At 37.8% G+C, this 18,261-nt stretch overlaps 1 protein-coding gene across 2 annotated transcripts in view; it reads left to right on the top strand.

The window, feature by feature from the left end:
- Positions 1 to 281: 281 nt before the first annotated feature.
- PPP2R5A (protein phosphatase 2 regulatory subunit B'alpha) overlaps positions 282 to 18,261 on the top strand; it is a 50,707-nt gene continuing 32,727 nt past the window's right edge. For both annotated transcript variants that reach the window (XM_063303235.1, XM_063303244.1), the window contains exons 1-2: positions 282 to 432; positions 15,741 to 15,937. In XM_063303235.1, the coding sequence (XP_063159305.1) occupies positions 282 to 432; positions 15,741 to 15,937 (348 nt within the window). The remainder of the gene's footprint in view (positions 433 to 15,740; positions 15,938 to 18,261) is intronic.

Genomic DNA, 18,261 nt, shown 5'->3' on the forward strand with positions numbered 1-18,261 from the left:
CTCCCTTCGCGAGCGGACCGGATTAACAGCCTCCCGTCGAATCGGAAGCCCGTCCCTTGGAGGTGCTGGGATTCATCCGCCTTCCCCAGGAATCTCCGAGTTTGGACCTCCGTGCGCCTCTCGGGCATCGGCTTAAGCGTCTCCTTTCCTTCCCTGGGGAGATGTTCCATTAGGGGCGGCCCAGCGCGTCGCCGCTTGCTTTGCTTTGCCTTCAGTTCCCGGAGTGGATTTTATGCTTAAGGGGAGAAACGGACCCGCTTGTGTCTCCTGCGAACCCCGCCATGTCTACGGCGATTACCGCCGCGGAAAAAGTGGATGGCTTCACCCGGAGGTCGGTGCGCAAGGCTCAGAAGCAGAAGCGGTCGCAGGGCTCCTCGCAGTTCCGCAGCCAGAGCAGCCAAGTGGAGCTTTTCTCGCTGCCCCAGCTCAAAGGTAATTCGCCTGGTGCGAGAGGCGCCGTGGCACGCTTGGCCTGGGGCTACAGGTGCTGTGGTAGGAGGGCGGCTTCTCCGGGCCTTTCTCGGGTGGGCGGCTGCTTCCTGGTAGAGCCCGGTAACCTCCTGTTTGGCGCCTTCCCTGCCTTCTCTCCTCCACGCCGTTTTCGCTCTTGGAGGGAAACTTCTCCACGCGCTTTCCCACCTTTTAATCTCCTTTTCCCTCAAGAAAGGGACAGCTTTTCCTTTCAACATTTTGTCGGATGGGTCTCGCCTAGACACTTCATTGTTTTCTCCTGTTTTGAGAACCTTGCACTTTCTGTGGTTGTGATTGAGCACTCATTTGGTCCTGTCTAAATTATCAGCATTTCCAGCAAACTGCTTTTGCTGGTTATACAGGTGGATGCTTATAAAAGTGGTTATTCAGGTGGGTTGGGGAGAAAAGAGGAACTGGAGATACGCGGGATAGATACTGGACTTATATAAAGCAAAGTCTGCAAAAGTTTGTTCAGAGTTCAAGCTGTTCTTTTTCTCCATTTTGCTTTAGAGCTCTTGGGTTTATTGTTTTCTTCCTGATCCTGCTGTGCTGCTGCTTCTGTTTGCTTTAAAAACACACATGCACACACCAAAAAGCTTATCTCTTTAAAACTGAAGCACTGTGCTAAATTTGTTGCTAGAATTCATGTTCATATAATCCATTAATCTCCCACAAGCTCATACAACTGTTTATTATATATTCTTGCACATTTATTTGTTTTTCCTTCGTGGTTTATAGCTTGTGTATTGTAAGACAAACCACAATTCTATACAATTATAGCCTAAATTTGAGATTCTATCTATAAATCCCAGCAACCTTTTAACTGAAAGTTAAAGTAATTTTAATAAAAGAAAGAAAAAGTGAATTGGATATTAAGTACTAAAAGAGATGCACTTGCCTTGTTTGTATAGTTCAGACTGAGCACTTAAATATTTAAATATCTCAAGTACAGACTTCATTCTGTAAGACTTTGATTTATGAAACTAATACAGATGCTGTTACATTTCATGAATTGAAACAGATGATTTTGAATAATTTTATTGCTGTATTATAATAGGTTATTTCCATTATGTGCATAACTTACATTTGCTGTCATGCATTTTATATGAAGGCATATATAATGTATGCATATAGTGACGGTTCGTGAGTATGCGTTACATGATCTGCAGAACTGGCACAGTACTAAAAGCTGAGTAGTTTTGATTTGGTAATCACTGTAAAAAGTCAGCAGGACATCAGTTTAAGTTTCATCAGAACTTGTGGTTTTACAAAATAGATTGTTTCCTAATGGGCACTTGGAAACTTCCATTTGTTGCAAGATGATATTGTTTTTCCATCCATGCATTAAAAAAGTGGTAATGGTAAAACATTTAAAATATGGGGTCCATCTCTTCGTAGTGGGGAGGTGCCTTCAAGTCTGTGTTGACTCCTGGCGATTGCCTGGACAAGTCCCTGTAGCTTTCTTGCCAAGATTTCCGAAGTGGTTTGCCACTGCTTCCTTCCTAGGGCTGAGAGAGAGTGACTGGCCCGAGGTCACCCAGTTGGCTTTGTGCCTAAGGCTGGACTGGAACTCATGGTCTCCTGATTTCTAGCCTGGTGCTTTTAACTATTACACCAAACTGGCTCTCTATTACTCTTTTTGTAGAATTTATTGTAATTATCACAGGATGTATCTCTGATATAAATCCTGGTAACATTATTGTGGTATGTTTACACTTTAATGCTGTGTAATCTGTTGAGATGCTTTCAGTTTAGTAACAGTTTTGTATTGTGTGTATTTTTTTTATTGTGGAAGCTGACTGTTTATCTGTTATATATTGGCCACTCATCCAAAAAAGCAAATGATTGAAGAGTAGGTATGGAAAACATATAACAGTTGTACCCCACTGTTATGCTGACTTTCTTCTGTACGCATGTCAGTTTATGCCAAGTCAGTCTATAATAACCAATGAAGGGGCTGACTTTAGGCATATTACTGAAAGCTTTAGGCATATTACTGAAAGCTGAGTGAAGCAGATTTAATCAGCTCTCTTTGGTGGTTTTTGCAACAGCATCGGTATAGATTTGAAGAGGATGGGTATTAGTTCTCTCTTTAACCTGAAATCAGATTGAACAACATTTATATTTTTGACTGATTAAATATCTTTGGATATATTCTGTTGGAAAGTATCTAGTATTTTTTCAGCTTACATTCTAGTTTACAATAGTATAAAAAGTCATGTTTGTAATATTTGATTATTTATTTAACTTGTCAACTATCAACATCACTTAATAAATACCTATTTAAAGAATGCATGAAAGGTGGTAACATTGGAGACCGGCATGCTACAGAGAGAAGGTGATTCTACAGGACAGATGTTACTGCAGTGAAGCTTATCTTAGCATCATAGACAAGCTGTGGCATGGAGTTATGCTTTCACCTCAGTTTTCCAACTCATCTTTTTCCTGAAGTCCCTTCAGTTCATAGCAATCCTTAGAAGGGATACCTGTTTCATTCTCAGCTTCTTTGAAAGCAGCAAGATGGTGGTGATGTTGATGCTGCTTCTGCAAAATTGTTCCTTCTTTCTAAAACCTTGCTATAGAATTCAAAAGAGAGAGGCTGTTTAGTGGTTGCAAACAGTAGCTAGAGACTGAACAAAACCAAAATTTGTTTTACCTGAGCATGTTCTCTGCATATTGAGGAATCTATTTAGAACTTTTGCTTAAAATATAGGATGATGGTATCGTCTTTTTTATCATTCTGAAGTTTGTCCTATAATTAGTCCCAATTGTTTATAGTATATTATACAAGTTGTTTGTAAAGGGGTGTCTTGTAAACATTAACTCAGTTTCTGTTCCCTTTAAAAAAATAGAGCTGGAAAGTAATGGTGAAAGATGAAAGGTCCCCTGTGCAAGCACCGAGTCATGTCTGACCCTTTGGGGGGGGATGCCGCTTTTGTGACGTTTTCTTGGCAGACTGTAGCGGGGTGGTTTGCCATTACCTTCCCCAGTCGTCAGCTTCCCCAGCAAGCTGGGTGCTCATTTTACCAACCTCAGAAGGATGGAAGGCTGAGTTGACCTGAGCCAGCTACCCAATAATCTAGCTTCCTCTGGGATCAAACTCGGGTCGTGGGGAGAGTTTTGATTGTAATACTGCCTACCACTCTGAGCCACACAAGGCTGTGGAAAGCAATAGACATACCATTATAAATTTTACTGAACTGAATCATTATAATTGATTATAAATCATGCTAAAAGGTAATAATTGGGGTTGGTAAAATGCCAAGTGAGTTCTGCTCAAAATATGACTTTTTTTCATAGATGCATGGGAAAGCCATGCAACTGAGCTTTTCTAATCTGCAGTTTCCTGTAACAAGTAACATATAGTTTAAGTATGGAAAGAAATCCTGTTTGTGTTATGACAAGAAATCACAATTTATGACATATCTATAACATGTACCTCACCAGTCTTGTACTGTATAAGGCCTTCTATAAACGTTTCATATTGTCTTTTTGCAGTCCCAAGAAAATGGCAAAATCAGGAAGATTATGAAGTATGCAGTTAGGGTTGCTTTCCCCCAACTGGTGCATTTCAGGTGTGTTGGAACTGGAGTTCCAGAATTCTAATCCAGACTCTGCTGGCTGAGAGTAATTAGTAGTCCCAACATATCTGGGTATACCAGGTTGATGTAGATTGACCTAAAGAACAAGGCAGGGCATCATATTATATTTATACTAAATATAATGCATTGGCACAGGGTTTGGTAAAAATGGAGGAAATAGAATGGGCATGCATATTACAGACTTATTTTAATGGAGGATAATGAGTTTCCAAATATGGCTTTATTTTGTGATCTTGAGTTGACTTAATAAGGGATTTGCTCTAATATGGATTTTGTCCCATGATCAACATAGCCTACCTTTTTCTTTTTATGTTCTTTAGAGAATGCTGAATGTAGCCAGTGGGTTTCTGCATTGAAAGGAGAGCATTTTATATCAACTGGAACTTTATTCCAGTTATGAATTTGCAGGCTGCTTGATTCTAAGAGCTAAAATTGGACAGAATTGTCTTTTGCTTGTATTGGGGTTGAAATTGTACTTAAAAACAATTTGCTAAGAGACAGGTGGTTTAAATATTTAAACTATTCAAAGGTTCATTTAGAATATTTGTAGAGTATTGACAGTTGATTAGCATTTTTTTTTTACAACTTGAGACTATTCATATACTTACTGTACCTTATCCAAGGAAGGTGTATTTGTTACATATTTATTTTCCTTAATGTAGTCTGTGGAGAACTAATTAAAATCTTGCAGTAGTGTAACCTACTTTGGCCAGTAACATATCTGAGTGCTAGTATTGTTGAATAATGAATTTTTAGATATAAAAAAAACTAGCAGAATTTTTTCTGGAAAAGTTAATGTTAGTTACATGCTGGGACCTAGTTTTGTGAGTTGAATTTTAAAAATATATAATGAATAAAGAAGTAGAATTGAACTGACTTTTCATTCTCCTGTATCATTCTGCATGGTGCATTAGTTGGTCTCTACAGAGGAATAATGCAGACATAAATATGCTTGCTTATATAATGGTAAAAAAATCATTAGAGATTTAAAAAGATACAGTATGAATATTGATTTGTAGTAGACCATATGGTAGCCATTCCTCTTGACTGATTATTGCTGTTTATTGGGAACCCATGCTATATTGTTCATTTGAATTGTGGTCATTTAGTGGTCGGTCATTCAAATAGGTATTTATTTTCAGTAGATTCATTTTACACTTCTGTGGTATGTAATCAGGACAATGTAACTTAGTGTAACATGTGGCAATTCTTTTTGACAGCAGAATGTTATACATTATACTAGTTGAAATGGTGGCTGAGTGGTGTCTGCTGTATCCCAGATCTTATCTATAAGTCAGACTTTGCATATACTCATGAGATTACAGCAGCAAAACAATGAGAAAATATCTCCTTGTTTCTGATTTTGGCAAGCTGCGGAATGCTGGTTTTGTTTTCCTTAAGGATCTAAACCCATTTGAAGCAGATCAGTTGTTCTTGATCTAAGGAGAGCTTCCCTAGGAAATGGGATAATTGCCATGTAAAACCCAAGCCTTTCCTGACAATTTTTGATCAGACAAATTGCACAAAGTCAGGGTCTTATAGCAGAGTCAGTTTGGGGATATCACTAAAAGAATCACCTCCCCTAGTAGATCTTTTAACTTCCATGTTGTGGCCTTAATATAACCCTTCTCTCTCTCAGTATATAAATGTATTTTGGTTGTCAGGAAAACAGATTTTAACATTGTACATTCCACGTACAGTGCCTCGAAATCCTGAAAGATAAACAAGCCCAAGAGAGAATATCTTGAAAAATGTGGTACTGAAAGCACAGGCACAAGCAGTTCACAAAAAAAGGAAAAATTGGGGGGTAAAAAACCTTAAGAGGCCTGTGTGGATGAATAAAAAGCTGGAAAAAAAAAAGAAATGTATAGGAAATGGCAGTTAGAGGCTAATAATTAAGAGGGAATACAGACTGGTAACTTGAGCCAGTAGGGGAAGAGTAAAGAAGGCTAAAGGTTAAAATGAGATGAGTCTGGTGAGGAATGCAAAATATACTAACAATTTTGGGGGGAGTATATCCAAAATAAAAGTAAGGTCAAGGAGGGTGTTGGTCTGTTGTGCAGGAAAAATGGGAAGTAATAACAGGAAATAGGAAGGAGGTGGAACTGTTTAACACTCTCTTTGGATCTGTCTTCTCCCAAGGACAGGGAGAGAGCCACTTTTAATGTTCTTGAGGCAAAGAGGAGGGGAACATGGCTCAAAACTAAGAAAAGGATTCTAGGAACTCTCCTTGCCACCTTAAATAAACTATGTCTCCAGGGCCAGATGGAATATATTCCAGGTTGTTGAAGGAGCCAGTGGAAGTGTTCTCAGAACTATTATTTTAAATCTTTGAAAACTGGAGAACTGATAAAATGCTGGAGGAGTGAAGAGGAGAAATCTTAGTTCCAGTGTTCGTAAAGAAGAGGGAGGATCTGGAAAACTGCAGACCAGTTAAGTTAATATCTACACTTTGAAAGATACTCGAACAGATTGTCAAGTATATGTCTGTTAGGAAAAGAATGGTACTGTTATCAGGAGTCAGCATGGATTTTTCAAGAATAAGTCATGTCATACTAGCCTTATCTCTCCTTATGACAGAGTGAATGGTTTGATAGACCAAGGGAGTGCTGTAAGTGAAGCATACCTTGGTAAGACGGAGTGACTGTGGGTGCGGGGCTCCTCTGTATCTGAGGATTTACCATCTTTAGTCCTTGATGGGGTTGCACTGCCCCAGACAGACCCAGTGCCCAATTTGGGGGTCCTCCTGGACTTGCAACTCTTGCTTGAGTAGCAGGTGGCAGATGTGGCTAGGAGGCCCTTTGTTCAACTTCATGTTGTACACCACTTGCTCCCTTTCCTGGATCAGGAAGCCCTTCTCTCACTCATGCCCTGGTATAGACTACGGCACTGCGCTCTACGTGGGACTACCCTTGAAAAGCATCTGGAAGCTGTAGCTGGTGCAGAATGCAGTGGCGCAGGCAGTGATGGGCATCTCTAGGGCTGTGCGTGTAACACCTCTGCTGCACGAGTTGCACTGGGTGCTGGTGTGCTTCCGGGTCTAATTCAAGGTGTTGGTTATAAATAAATAAATATCTTGATCTCATTTAACAAAATCATTCATAATATGAATGTTTTTATGGAAGTTCCTAGTTTTACATATTGTATATTGTCTACTCATAGACAGCAAACAAATTTTGATAAATATTATAATTGTGGACAAGGTGGGTAAATATGAGCTAGAGAATAAATCCACATACCAAAAGGGAACTTGTAAATGGCTTTACACTGTATTATTTGAGATCCCTTTAATCATTTGTTATTCAAGATCTTTTATAAATGAGTAGAAGATGGAATGGTAGGATTGCTTATTAGTTTTGTAAGTTCCACCAAACTTTTTATTACTTTTGCAGGTTATACTAAGGAGGATTGGATAACACTTTAGAGGAAAAATCATAATGCAAAATTATCTTGACAGGCTTGAACATTGGGCCAGTGATGTTCAGTGGTGTCAGGTGTGTTATCTTCCATAGAGACAGGATGCGATAAATAGAAAAAATCAAATGCATAGGGGATAGGATGGGGGGATCTAGCTGAGTGACAATACATACGATAAATATTTAAGAATATTAGTGGACCATCAGCTGAACGTGGGCTGGCAACTTGGTGCTGCAACTAAAAAGTACAGTTTAGTTTTAGGCTGCAGAAGCAGAAGTACAATACTGCATCTAGAGATGGGAAGTAAAAGCTTGATACTTTCTCCCATTGTTTCTGCCCACCTGGTACATCTGGGTAGAGTGGGTGCTCTCCAGGTTCCTTCTGTTAAATGTTGTCACCTTATGGGGCCTAGGAAGTGTGCCTCCTCTGTTGCAGCCCCCACCCTCTGGAACAGCATCCCCCCAGAGATAAGGACAGCATCCTCTCTTCTGGGGTTCTGAAAAACTTTTAAAACATGGCTTTGGTCCCAGGCCTGAGGTAAATGTGTTGTGGGGCGCCTAGTTGTGCTTGGTTTTGATGGTTGTTTTTAGTCCGGGCTGTTTCATTTTGTTTATGTTTATTAATTATATTTTGTAAGCTACCCAAAGTCCACTGGAATGGGCAGTTATATTAAATCTAAATAAATATAACAACAACAACAATGACAACAACCCCTATAGGTAAACAATGAAAATGGTTGATACAAAACTCTTATTCTATCTAAATTCATGGTCATTTACAGTTCTAAAAAAACAGCATAACTTCTCAATGGAAGATCTGCAATTAGAATTAATTGAAAAGAACAACTGATGTTAAAGCCAAACTTATTTCTTTACTTTTGAAAAGCATATGCTGCCCTTAAGAATGGTTTTCCAGTGCAGCTTCCATCATGGGCATCTGCAAGGCAAGCAAAAGGGTCCAAATGATGAAGCACGTGCAACAATCTCATGCAAATGCCACATTGTGTCAGATGTTAGGATGCATGTACAGAAGGGTGGCATTTCTGCAATGATGCCACTATGCCTGTGTTGCCATGTTGGCATTGTGGTTTGCTGCAAATACCACTGGCATTCAAATCACAGTATAAAATTAGTTTATTTTTATTTGTAAATGAGGTCATGATGAAAAAACGATGCTTTATAATAAAGGAATCGTAAGAATGTAAAGTATTTTAAAGTTTGTCGGACATTATTAGGACTATTTCTTCTGGTTTAAAATTTTGATATCCAAATATGGGAGAAGTGTTCTCTCTTTTCTCTCCTCTCAAGGGAGATAACTCATTTGCATTCACATCAGAATTTTTTAAACCATAGAAGCTTTTTCCCCCCCAAAAGCTTATTGAATTCATTTGACCCGAAGTAAATTCTGAGTTGTAGGATATTATTTTATTTATTATGTTATTTATTTATTTATTTATTTTCTATCCTGCCTTTATTTTTATAAATGATTCAAGGCAGGGAACATACCTAATACTCCTTCCTCCTCATACTTTCCCCACAACAACAACCCTGTGAGGTGAGCTGGGCTGAGAGAGGGGGACTGGCCCAAGGTCACCCAGCCGGCTTTCATGCCTAAGGCGGGACTAGAACTCTCAGTCTCCTGGTTTCTAGCTTGTTGTCTTAACCACTAGACCAAACAAATATATTACACTATATTTCAGTATATCAGTTAATGAAACTGTATCCCTTCCCCCTGAAAAAGCATTGGTCTTATTTAAAGTAAGACTTTATTTTATTTATATGGTTTATACAGTTGCCCATCTCACACAAGTGACTCTGGGCAGCTCACAAGATTAAAACAAACCCCCTAAACAGACCACCACCACCACCACCACCACCACGGTGCTGAAGGATAAACTTTTATCTCGCTAATCCGTAGATAGTAACAGAGCTTATCTATCCCCTGACCCAAATGCCTGGGGAAATGCTTTCTACATATACAGTAGGTGGATTAATTGTAGACTTCCTTTGTTCTTTGCAGCAACTCCTTTGCTTTACTGAAGGCACTTCTGGAGAATTCCTTTAGGCTTGGTACTAATTTTCTGGGATAAGTGGGGTCGCTGTTCAGGAGGTGGAGGGTGAAAAAATACCTGTGGCTCTGTAGTGATTCTGTGTAGCTCTCTTGATTCTGTTCTTTAGAATTAAAGCCCCAGTAGCTATACTGAGTATTGGAAATGAATTGATAAATGAATGTTCCATATTGTGAACATTCCCAGAAGTACAGACAGTATTTGTAAGGAGCATTGTAGCTTTTAATCTTTATAGCTCTGTCAGAAAGCCACAGCACTGGTCCTTGTTCAGTTAGCATTTGGAGAGGAGATCCTGGGATATACCAAGACTGTATATTAGTCTGGGAAGTTTGAAAACAAAAAACAAAAACCAACTCTGGAAAAAGAAAATGACAAACAACTTCCTCATTATTGCCAAGAGAATTACATGGAATCTCTATGAAGTCACTTTGGAGTTGAATTCAGCATAAAAGAGATTTTACCTTTTTCTGTCTTTTGGTAATTGATGGTTATATCACTCAATGTCAATATTATCATCTTCATTTCTTTGGAAGAGAAAATTAGATTATTTTTTTAGAGATGAAAATAATTGTATGTTTATATGTAATGTTTTAAGATATGAGTAATTAAAATTGTTTTGCGCAGCAGTTTTTTCAGAGAGACTATTCTTAACATGAGTTTTTCAAGAAGTGACCTCATTAGAACACTTGATTTTTAAAAAATAAATGTCAGTGAACATTAACAACTAAGTATAGTAGCTGTCCATTGGCAATCTTCATATTAATAACTTCTATTTAAATCTTCAACATCTTGTGTGGCAGCTTAGTATTATATTTCTTTTTCCATGTTTATGGCATTCAAGTTGAGTTACAGTCCAACTATGCAGGCGTAAAATTGAATCGCCATAATTTGTTGAATAAGATGGAAGTTAGCGTTCAAATTTACTGATTAAATTAAAAGTTTATAATATTTATAGGCTGCTTAAATTGAAGCCTAGGAATAATTGTGAAATCTTACCTGGCAGTCAGGATGTCCTTAGATACCTAATAGCTATAAACTGTATGTGAGTATGAGTGTTAGCACCTGTATATTATTTCTCTCTGCCATTTATTATGTTATTTATTTTAGTTACAGTTGTATTTTTGCAGTTCGGTTCAAGTGGAGATAATGTAACTTGCTATAAAATGTTACTTAATATCAAGAACAATTACAGTTTTTGTATTTTTAAATAGATGAGTTGTGACTATTGTTCTTAAGGCTAAAACTTTTGTAATGTAAGTCAGAAGTCTGCAGGTGCATATGCAACATTAGCAACACATTGTTTCCTTCTATTTCCCATTCTTTGTTAACCTGCCTCGCCATCTGAGTTGCTACAGCCCATAATGACCAAGATGAAATACTTGATGTTCCTGTCAGGAGGTATATTTTGGCATTTTACTCCTTTTTTCCATTCTGTATTGCCCCACAGAATATGCTGTGACTGCTGGTAAATTATGCTGTTACAACCCCAAGATTGTTAATGGCAGCCCAAATCCAGATCAACTGATCAACATCCGTTTACCATCACTGGCTCAGAAACTCTAGAAGAAAACTGTTCTATCAACATTAGGTGTAAAATAGAAATATTGAGTTGCCAAAATGCCACTTTTTGTAACCTTAAAATACAGGTATATTCAGGAAACTCACTAGACAGGATATTCCAAAAACATGTTTGTATACAGTAGATGTAGAGTTGGTTATGTACTTATTTAATATATTTGAAAATTGATATAGGCACAAATATTAGGAAATTAAAATTAGTATGAAATTAAGTCCAATTCTTTTCAGTAATATTTAAATTATGAATAAGATGCATATTAAGATGTTTCACATTAGGAACTTTATCACGCCCTTATGACACAAAACAGCATGATTTATGTGTTGTCTTTTGTACTCTTAGAACTTGAGTTTTAAGAATTAAACTACTCAGACCTTTTTCTTACTAAGTTTTGAAAATGAATGAAAATAATAGAGAAACAAAATGTCAGAAATATGCAATGACTTGTTCAAATTTCTGTGAAAAGGATAAAATGGCACACAGATTATTTAGAAATCAAACCATAAATGAATATAAGAAGTATGTATAATTTAGCTAATTGGACAAAATCAAACATTTCCCAACACTTCTGCCTTTGTTGTATTGGTCCTAAGGCTATGCCTGATATGCTTTAGATACAGTGGTAAGTATTTATGAAAATCATCAGCATTCTGCAAGCCTCCTTAGGTGCGTAGTGGCATTGATGCTTTCTAGATGAAGCAAATGTAACCCATAGGTTGTGCTCTTTTGCCAGCATTTTCTTTTAGATCTGAATTTATTTTTGGGACTGTAGCACAAAGATGCTCTGGGACTAAGCTTGTGAACGTCTTAAATAACTTCACGTCAAGGTATCCTGAGCCAATTAGATTTTGGTCTTGTACTGGAAACCACAGTGTGCTTACCGAACATGCACAGCTCAAAATAGGTCATGTGTTTGGCAGCTTGAGGGTTGCTTTCAGTCACACTGAAATAACCTTACTTTAAAAATAACCTGTTTCCACTATAGGGTACTTCTCTTCAGTTAGCATACTCACTTTTGCATATATTTGTTCTGGCTGGCAGTTTCAGTTTCAACTAAATTTACAATGTTCATTGTTGTTTATCACCTCAGGATACTGAATGTCAGTATTGGCAAATCAGCTGTGATGTTTTAGTCATGCAGGATAAAATGCATTGTTTCAGTGTAAGGATCGTCATCTCTTAGATTGTCCATGTGATTTTATTTGTTCAGTAAAACGTAGTTGCGTGTTCATATTTTATAAATATGTCAAATGATTATTTCCTTTTGGTACAATTCTCTGATTCTGATTTCCTGCAAAGTGTCAATTTTTATATTATTTCTAGTCTCTTACACTAAACTACGGTATTCTAGGGCTTGAGCATTGCCACCGTCTAAGGTAGTAACGGAGCCCTCCCATCATGCAGATTGTTATCGGTGATCTTTCATGAACTAGACTCATTTTGAATCCCCACACCAAAAGTGAGAAACTAAAAGAAGCAGTTATTGTAGTGTTTTCTTGCTTTCTGTTGAAGCAATTGGGGACACAAAGGACACCATTCCTTGTTGAAGCCTCTTCAACATCACTTTTCTAGATCTTCTCAAACTGTAATGAGCAAGCTGTTAGAACAAGTACAATGGGCACGTCTTTCATTTGGTAGGAATGATAAGGTCCTTGGGTGTCATTTTCCAATAGCCTTGGCAAACGTCGTCTTGCTTTTTGCCAAGCTTCAATATTTACAATCGCTTATTGATAAATTATATATGGTGCTGAACCCAAATGACTTATGGTGGCTTATAATCAAAATATAAAATCAGTAGCAGCAATGTACATAAAAATACATATATGCACGTGAGCAAACAATATATACCTTAGAGTTGTACGCCTACTTTAAAGAGTGCAAATTGTTAAGTGGACATTATCTCTGTGTACGTTTCAAATCTGGCAAACGTGTTTGGAGAAGTTGTTCTTTTCTTATGGTGTGCTATGTCTGCATTGGAAATACGTTCTGTATATTTCAAAGTTACGTTGTCTTATGTAGGCATACAGAATCTGTAGCCCTCCGCAGTTGTTGGATTTCAGCTCAGAGTAACCCCAGCCAACATAAACCAGTTGTGAGCTGAATGTAATTATCTACCCTGTTCTGTTGCTTGTGGAGGATTTTACTTCATTTCTAGATCTATTGCTATAATTGACTTCAAACGATCATTTGAGGTCATTTACATGCTAATTTTAGCCCACTGCCAGAGTGCTTTTCCAAATTTAACTTGTATAACCAAGACTGATGGCAAAATTCAGATTCTTTTGGCCTCTGATTGAAGTTATTCTGCTAATATGAATAGTTATTAGTATTCTGAAATGCTACTGAAATAAATCGCATATCTAGCTGCCTGCTGATATACAGTCATTTATAAAAGTTCTGGCAATGTAACAGATTCCTTTATGCCACCCCATGGGACAAGTGAGAGAGAGAGAGAGAAATATATTGCTGATTACATTTTGTATTGGCATTGAGATTTCAAACTCTGTGTCTAGTTGTGGAATTGGAGGGGAAAGGAAGAGCTAAACTTCTGAAGAAGCCAGGAAAGCAAGAACACCAGAGCCAACAGACTCAAGGCATGAGAAAGTTGAGCCTACAGTACTTGTCAGGCCCAGCCCAAGAACAAGGAAGAATCAGTCCATTCTGTCATGAGTATTGATGGTGAGCAGGAGGGGGGCCCTATCCAGGGGGGAGAACGCATGCGTAGTGCTGAAGAGTTAAGCAGCCATTCAGAGAGACACAGATCAGACCCGCCTTAACTTTCAGGGTTTATCTGTCTGGGTTTTCTCGCGCTTCTTCAGTTTGTTAGGATTTTCTGTCTAATGGAGCAGTAATAAACACTAGAGACCTATTCCTCGTCTCAGCATGGTTTCCTGACTGTTAGGACACATTCAAACTCCAGTTCTTTATTTGCTCACACCGTATAGACAGAATCTTGCCAGACTAAAGCTACCCTACCTAACCTAAGGGGAAATAACTTGGGAGACTCTAGGGCGGGACTATCCTAAGCCTCTTTGTTTTCCCACCATTGTCTCCCGGACTGTGCCTCCGCTTATCTTCTCCACCTCCTTGGAATGTGCTCCCTCCTTCTTGAGAACCAGCGGCACCGCCAAAATCCACCACAGTACTAGAGTGATCAGCTGAAATTCTTTTATTTCTAAGCTTTGCTTAAAGTTGGGAAATAGTCTAAACTAGATCAGATAGATTCATTTTTTCATATAAACTTCTCATAGTTTTGGCAATTAACAATTTTTAAATAACCTTTGCTTTAAAAATTCAGCATAAAGGTAGCCCTTGTTTAATAGGTAATCCTTGTTTAGTGACCATAATTGGGACTGGCAACTTGATTGCTAAGTGATGCAGTCTCTAAGTGAGAGGATGATGCTGTGAAGGTCATAAATGCGCACCTTGGTCGCAAAGTTATTTTTTCAGCACTGTTGTAACTTTGAATGGTCGCTGCACGAGGCAGTCAGTAAGCAAGGTCTATCTGTAGTAACAGTACTGTTCAAAAGTTTGGTAACATTAATTGGTATAAAAATGTGTATATACCCTCAGTTTACTCAGTGTAATTCTGATTTTCTCTCCAAAAAAGGACAGTCACTTCCTATGTGTGGAAAACATGCTGATTTCTTCTCAGAAATTTAATTTTTTTTGTCAGTACCAGGAATAGTATTTTAAAGATTAGGCTAGAAGACCGCATTTAAATTCAGTAACGATAGTGCATTTTCAGTAGTTCTGTTGATGTTGCTGAATAAGTAGATTCTGTCCTAACAGCCAGGAAACACGCTGAGACAAGGAACTGGTCTCTAATGTTTTATTGCTTGTACATAACAGGAATCCTAACAAACTGAAGAAGCATGGGAAAAACCCAGACATATAAACCCCAAAGGTTAAGGCGGTCCCGATCTGTGTCTCTTTGAATGGCTGCCCAATTCCTCAGTGCTACGCATGCGCTTAACAGTCTGGATGGGAGCCCCCTGCTCGCCATCCTTACTCATGACAGATTCTGTATAGAGGGACTCATTGATAAGATGGATTCATTATATATGTGATAATGGAATATTGGATCAGTTGTTGGACAATTAGCATTAGTTTAGGTAAGTTTTTCTAAAACAGTTAAGATGTTAGATTTATATATTTATTTATTTTCTATCCCGCCTTTATTATTTTTATAAATAACTCAAGGTAGGGAACATACCTAATACTCCTTCCCCCTCCTATTTTCCCCAAAACAACCACCCTGTGAGGTGAGTTGGGCTGAGAGAGAGTGACTGGGCCAAGGTCAACCAGCCGGCTTTCCTGCCTAAGGCGGGACTAGAACTCTCAGTCTCCTGGTTTCTAGCCCGTTGACTTAACCACTAGACGAAACTGTCCTACTTGACCACAGAATACACTGAGTAAATTTGGGCCAGTCACTATCTCTCAGTCCAGTCTATTCATGTTTTGAACACAAAATTAGATGAGATTTCTGTCTACTACCTTGAACTCCCAGATTAATATGAATGTGATATTAAATAAAGTGTGTATTTTGACCTATACATTGAATGTTATAGAACAGTAAATTCTAATTCACTTTTTCCTTTTCTAGATGCTACTTCAAATGAACAACAAGTCCTCTTTTGTCAGAAATTACAGCAGTGCTGTGTATTATTTGATTTCATGGACTCTGTCTCTGACTTAAGGAGCAAAGAAATTAAAAGAGCAACGCTGAATGAACTAGTGGAATATGTTTCAACAAATCGTGGTGTGATTACTGAATCAGCATATTCAGAAATTGTAAAAATGGTAAGTCATGTGAGGTATACCTCCTCCTTTGAAGGCATTTAGAAATGAAATTTATTAAAGAGTTGTCTGTCTTCCGAATTGTCTTTTTGTGGCAATTAGAGTGGTGCTTTCTGTCCTAACAACCAGGAAACACACTGAGACAATGACTTGGTCTCTAATATTTATTACTAGTACTTAACAGGAATCCTAACAAACTGAAGAAGCGTGGGAAAAACCCAGACATATAACCCCCAAGGGTTAAGGCGGTCCCGATCTGTGTCTCTTTGAATGGCTGAACAATTCTTCAGTGCTACGCATGCGCTTGACAGTCTGGATGGGAGCCCCCTGCTCGCCATCCTTACTCATGACACTTTCGCTGTTAATCTCCTGTTGTTAAATTTTAACAGATTAAAATTGGTTGCATTCAGTTAACATCTAAAATTAAGTATTGATACATTTACAGTTCTGTGAAAATGTACCAGTCCCCTTTTGGAGTTTCTGAATTCTTGCCACTGAATAAAATTAGAACTTCATGTGGGTCCTGCTGATATATAAAATGTGTCTGAACAATTAATGTCAAAAGTTTGGTGCTTGCTTTATTTATTTCATAAACAAAGTAACCAAAGTATGTAGTGTACCAATGTGAAAAAATAACTACCATCCCAATCCAATCAATTTAATTAAAAAGATAACTAGGGGCAGCTATGTTAATACTTTATTGAATAGTCAGTCAGTTCAGACAGCTGTACACCATATAAATCTCAAATTTTGGTCCTTCATCACAGTGAAATTTTCCTTTTTATATAAGAATTTTATTAGATTTAAAGCAAAGATAAAAACTGCAAAAAGCAAAAAACTACAAAAAGAAAAGAGAAAAAACTAAGAAGTGTGAAAACACAAGAAAAAAGAATTTTAAATGTTACATAAAGAGGCGACTTGCAACTTTTAGCAACAAGAATATACAGCAATTTCCATAATCAATCCTTTATTCTATATCAAACCAAAATCACATGATTTCTATAAATCATTCTATTAGTACATTATAAAAGTCACTAAATACAATTGTTCCTTCCCCTTACATTAAAAGAAAAAGAAATATATAAACTTCTTAATCAACTTCTCTTCCCCAAAATACATTTATTTAATTATTTCTTTCCTACCACTATTCCTATATATTTCTGTCCATTATAATGAAAATCAAACTAAAAGACATATAAATTGTCTACTCTTAAAATTAATAATACTGCAGTTTTAACAATCTTAATTCTATTAAACCTAAAACCAGCATTTATTGTTTATACCTTATTAATCTTAATCCAAATCATCGAAAAAAGTATGAAGTCAAACAAGCCATAAAAGCAATCCAGATTAACATTCTCAAATCCTTACCCCACTTCAAAATAGACCAAAGCATTCACATATCTCCACAATAAACATAAGACATTTTTCACAGAGAGATCAAAGAGCCCAACTGCCCCCTTAAAAAATCAGACTTCTCAGCAAAAAGTCTCCCATAGGAAAAAAAAAATTCTTTTTCCCCATAACTTTCCATCAGGAAGACAGTTCCATTTATAATTTGTAAATCGATCTGTCCATTTAATTCCTTCAGTTCCACAATCTGGTCATAGCAGAAACCTCAGTCTCACTATCAGTAAAGACATTTTTATCATTGTTGTTGAGTTCCTCAACTTCTTCCACAACTTCCCCAGCCAGATGACACAAGCTGATATTTTCTACAGTGTCCCAAATATCTTGCAAAATAGCTTGACAGGAGTTGGAAAAGATCTGTTTAAAGGACTGTTTAAGCTCACAATGAAACTCTGAGAAAGTCTCCTTGAAATCCTCCATGTTTCAGGCAGTAGATTATGGCACCCCCTAGATACTTGACTAGCAAGAATAGGAGTTAATGAGTTAATGGAAAATTTCCGAAAGTTGTTGACACAAGAGAAAGTATGCTAACAGGCAGCTCCCAGGGAAAGTGGCAACAGAAGGCTAAAGATTCGAAACAGCAGATTCTGTCCTAACAGTCAGGAATCACGCTGAGACGAGGAATAGGTCTCTAGTGTTTATTACTGCTACATAAGACAGAAAATCCTAACAAACTGAAGAAGCGTGGGAAAACCCAGACATATAAACCCCAAAAGTTAAGGCAGGTCTGATCTGTGTCTCTTTGAATGGCTGCTTAATTCCTCAGTACTACGCATGCGTTTTCCCCCCTGGATAGAGGCCCCCTCCTGCTCGCCATCAGTACTCATGACAGATTCAGCATGTAGGAAATTCTTCAAATTCAATACAAAAATGATAGCAGGGAGGTGATTATTTATTCTCAATCCTCCTTAGTATTT

This window comes from Candoia aspera, chromosome 1 (assembly GCF_035149785.1).
Source record: "Candoia aspera isolate rCanAsp1 chromosome 1, rCanAsp1.hap2, whole genome shotgun sequence".
In the NCBI taxonomy this organism is placed as follows: domain Eukaryota; kingdom Metazoa; phylum Chordata; class Lepidosauria; order Squamata; family Boidae; genus Candoia; species Candoia aspera.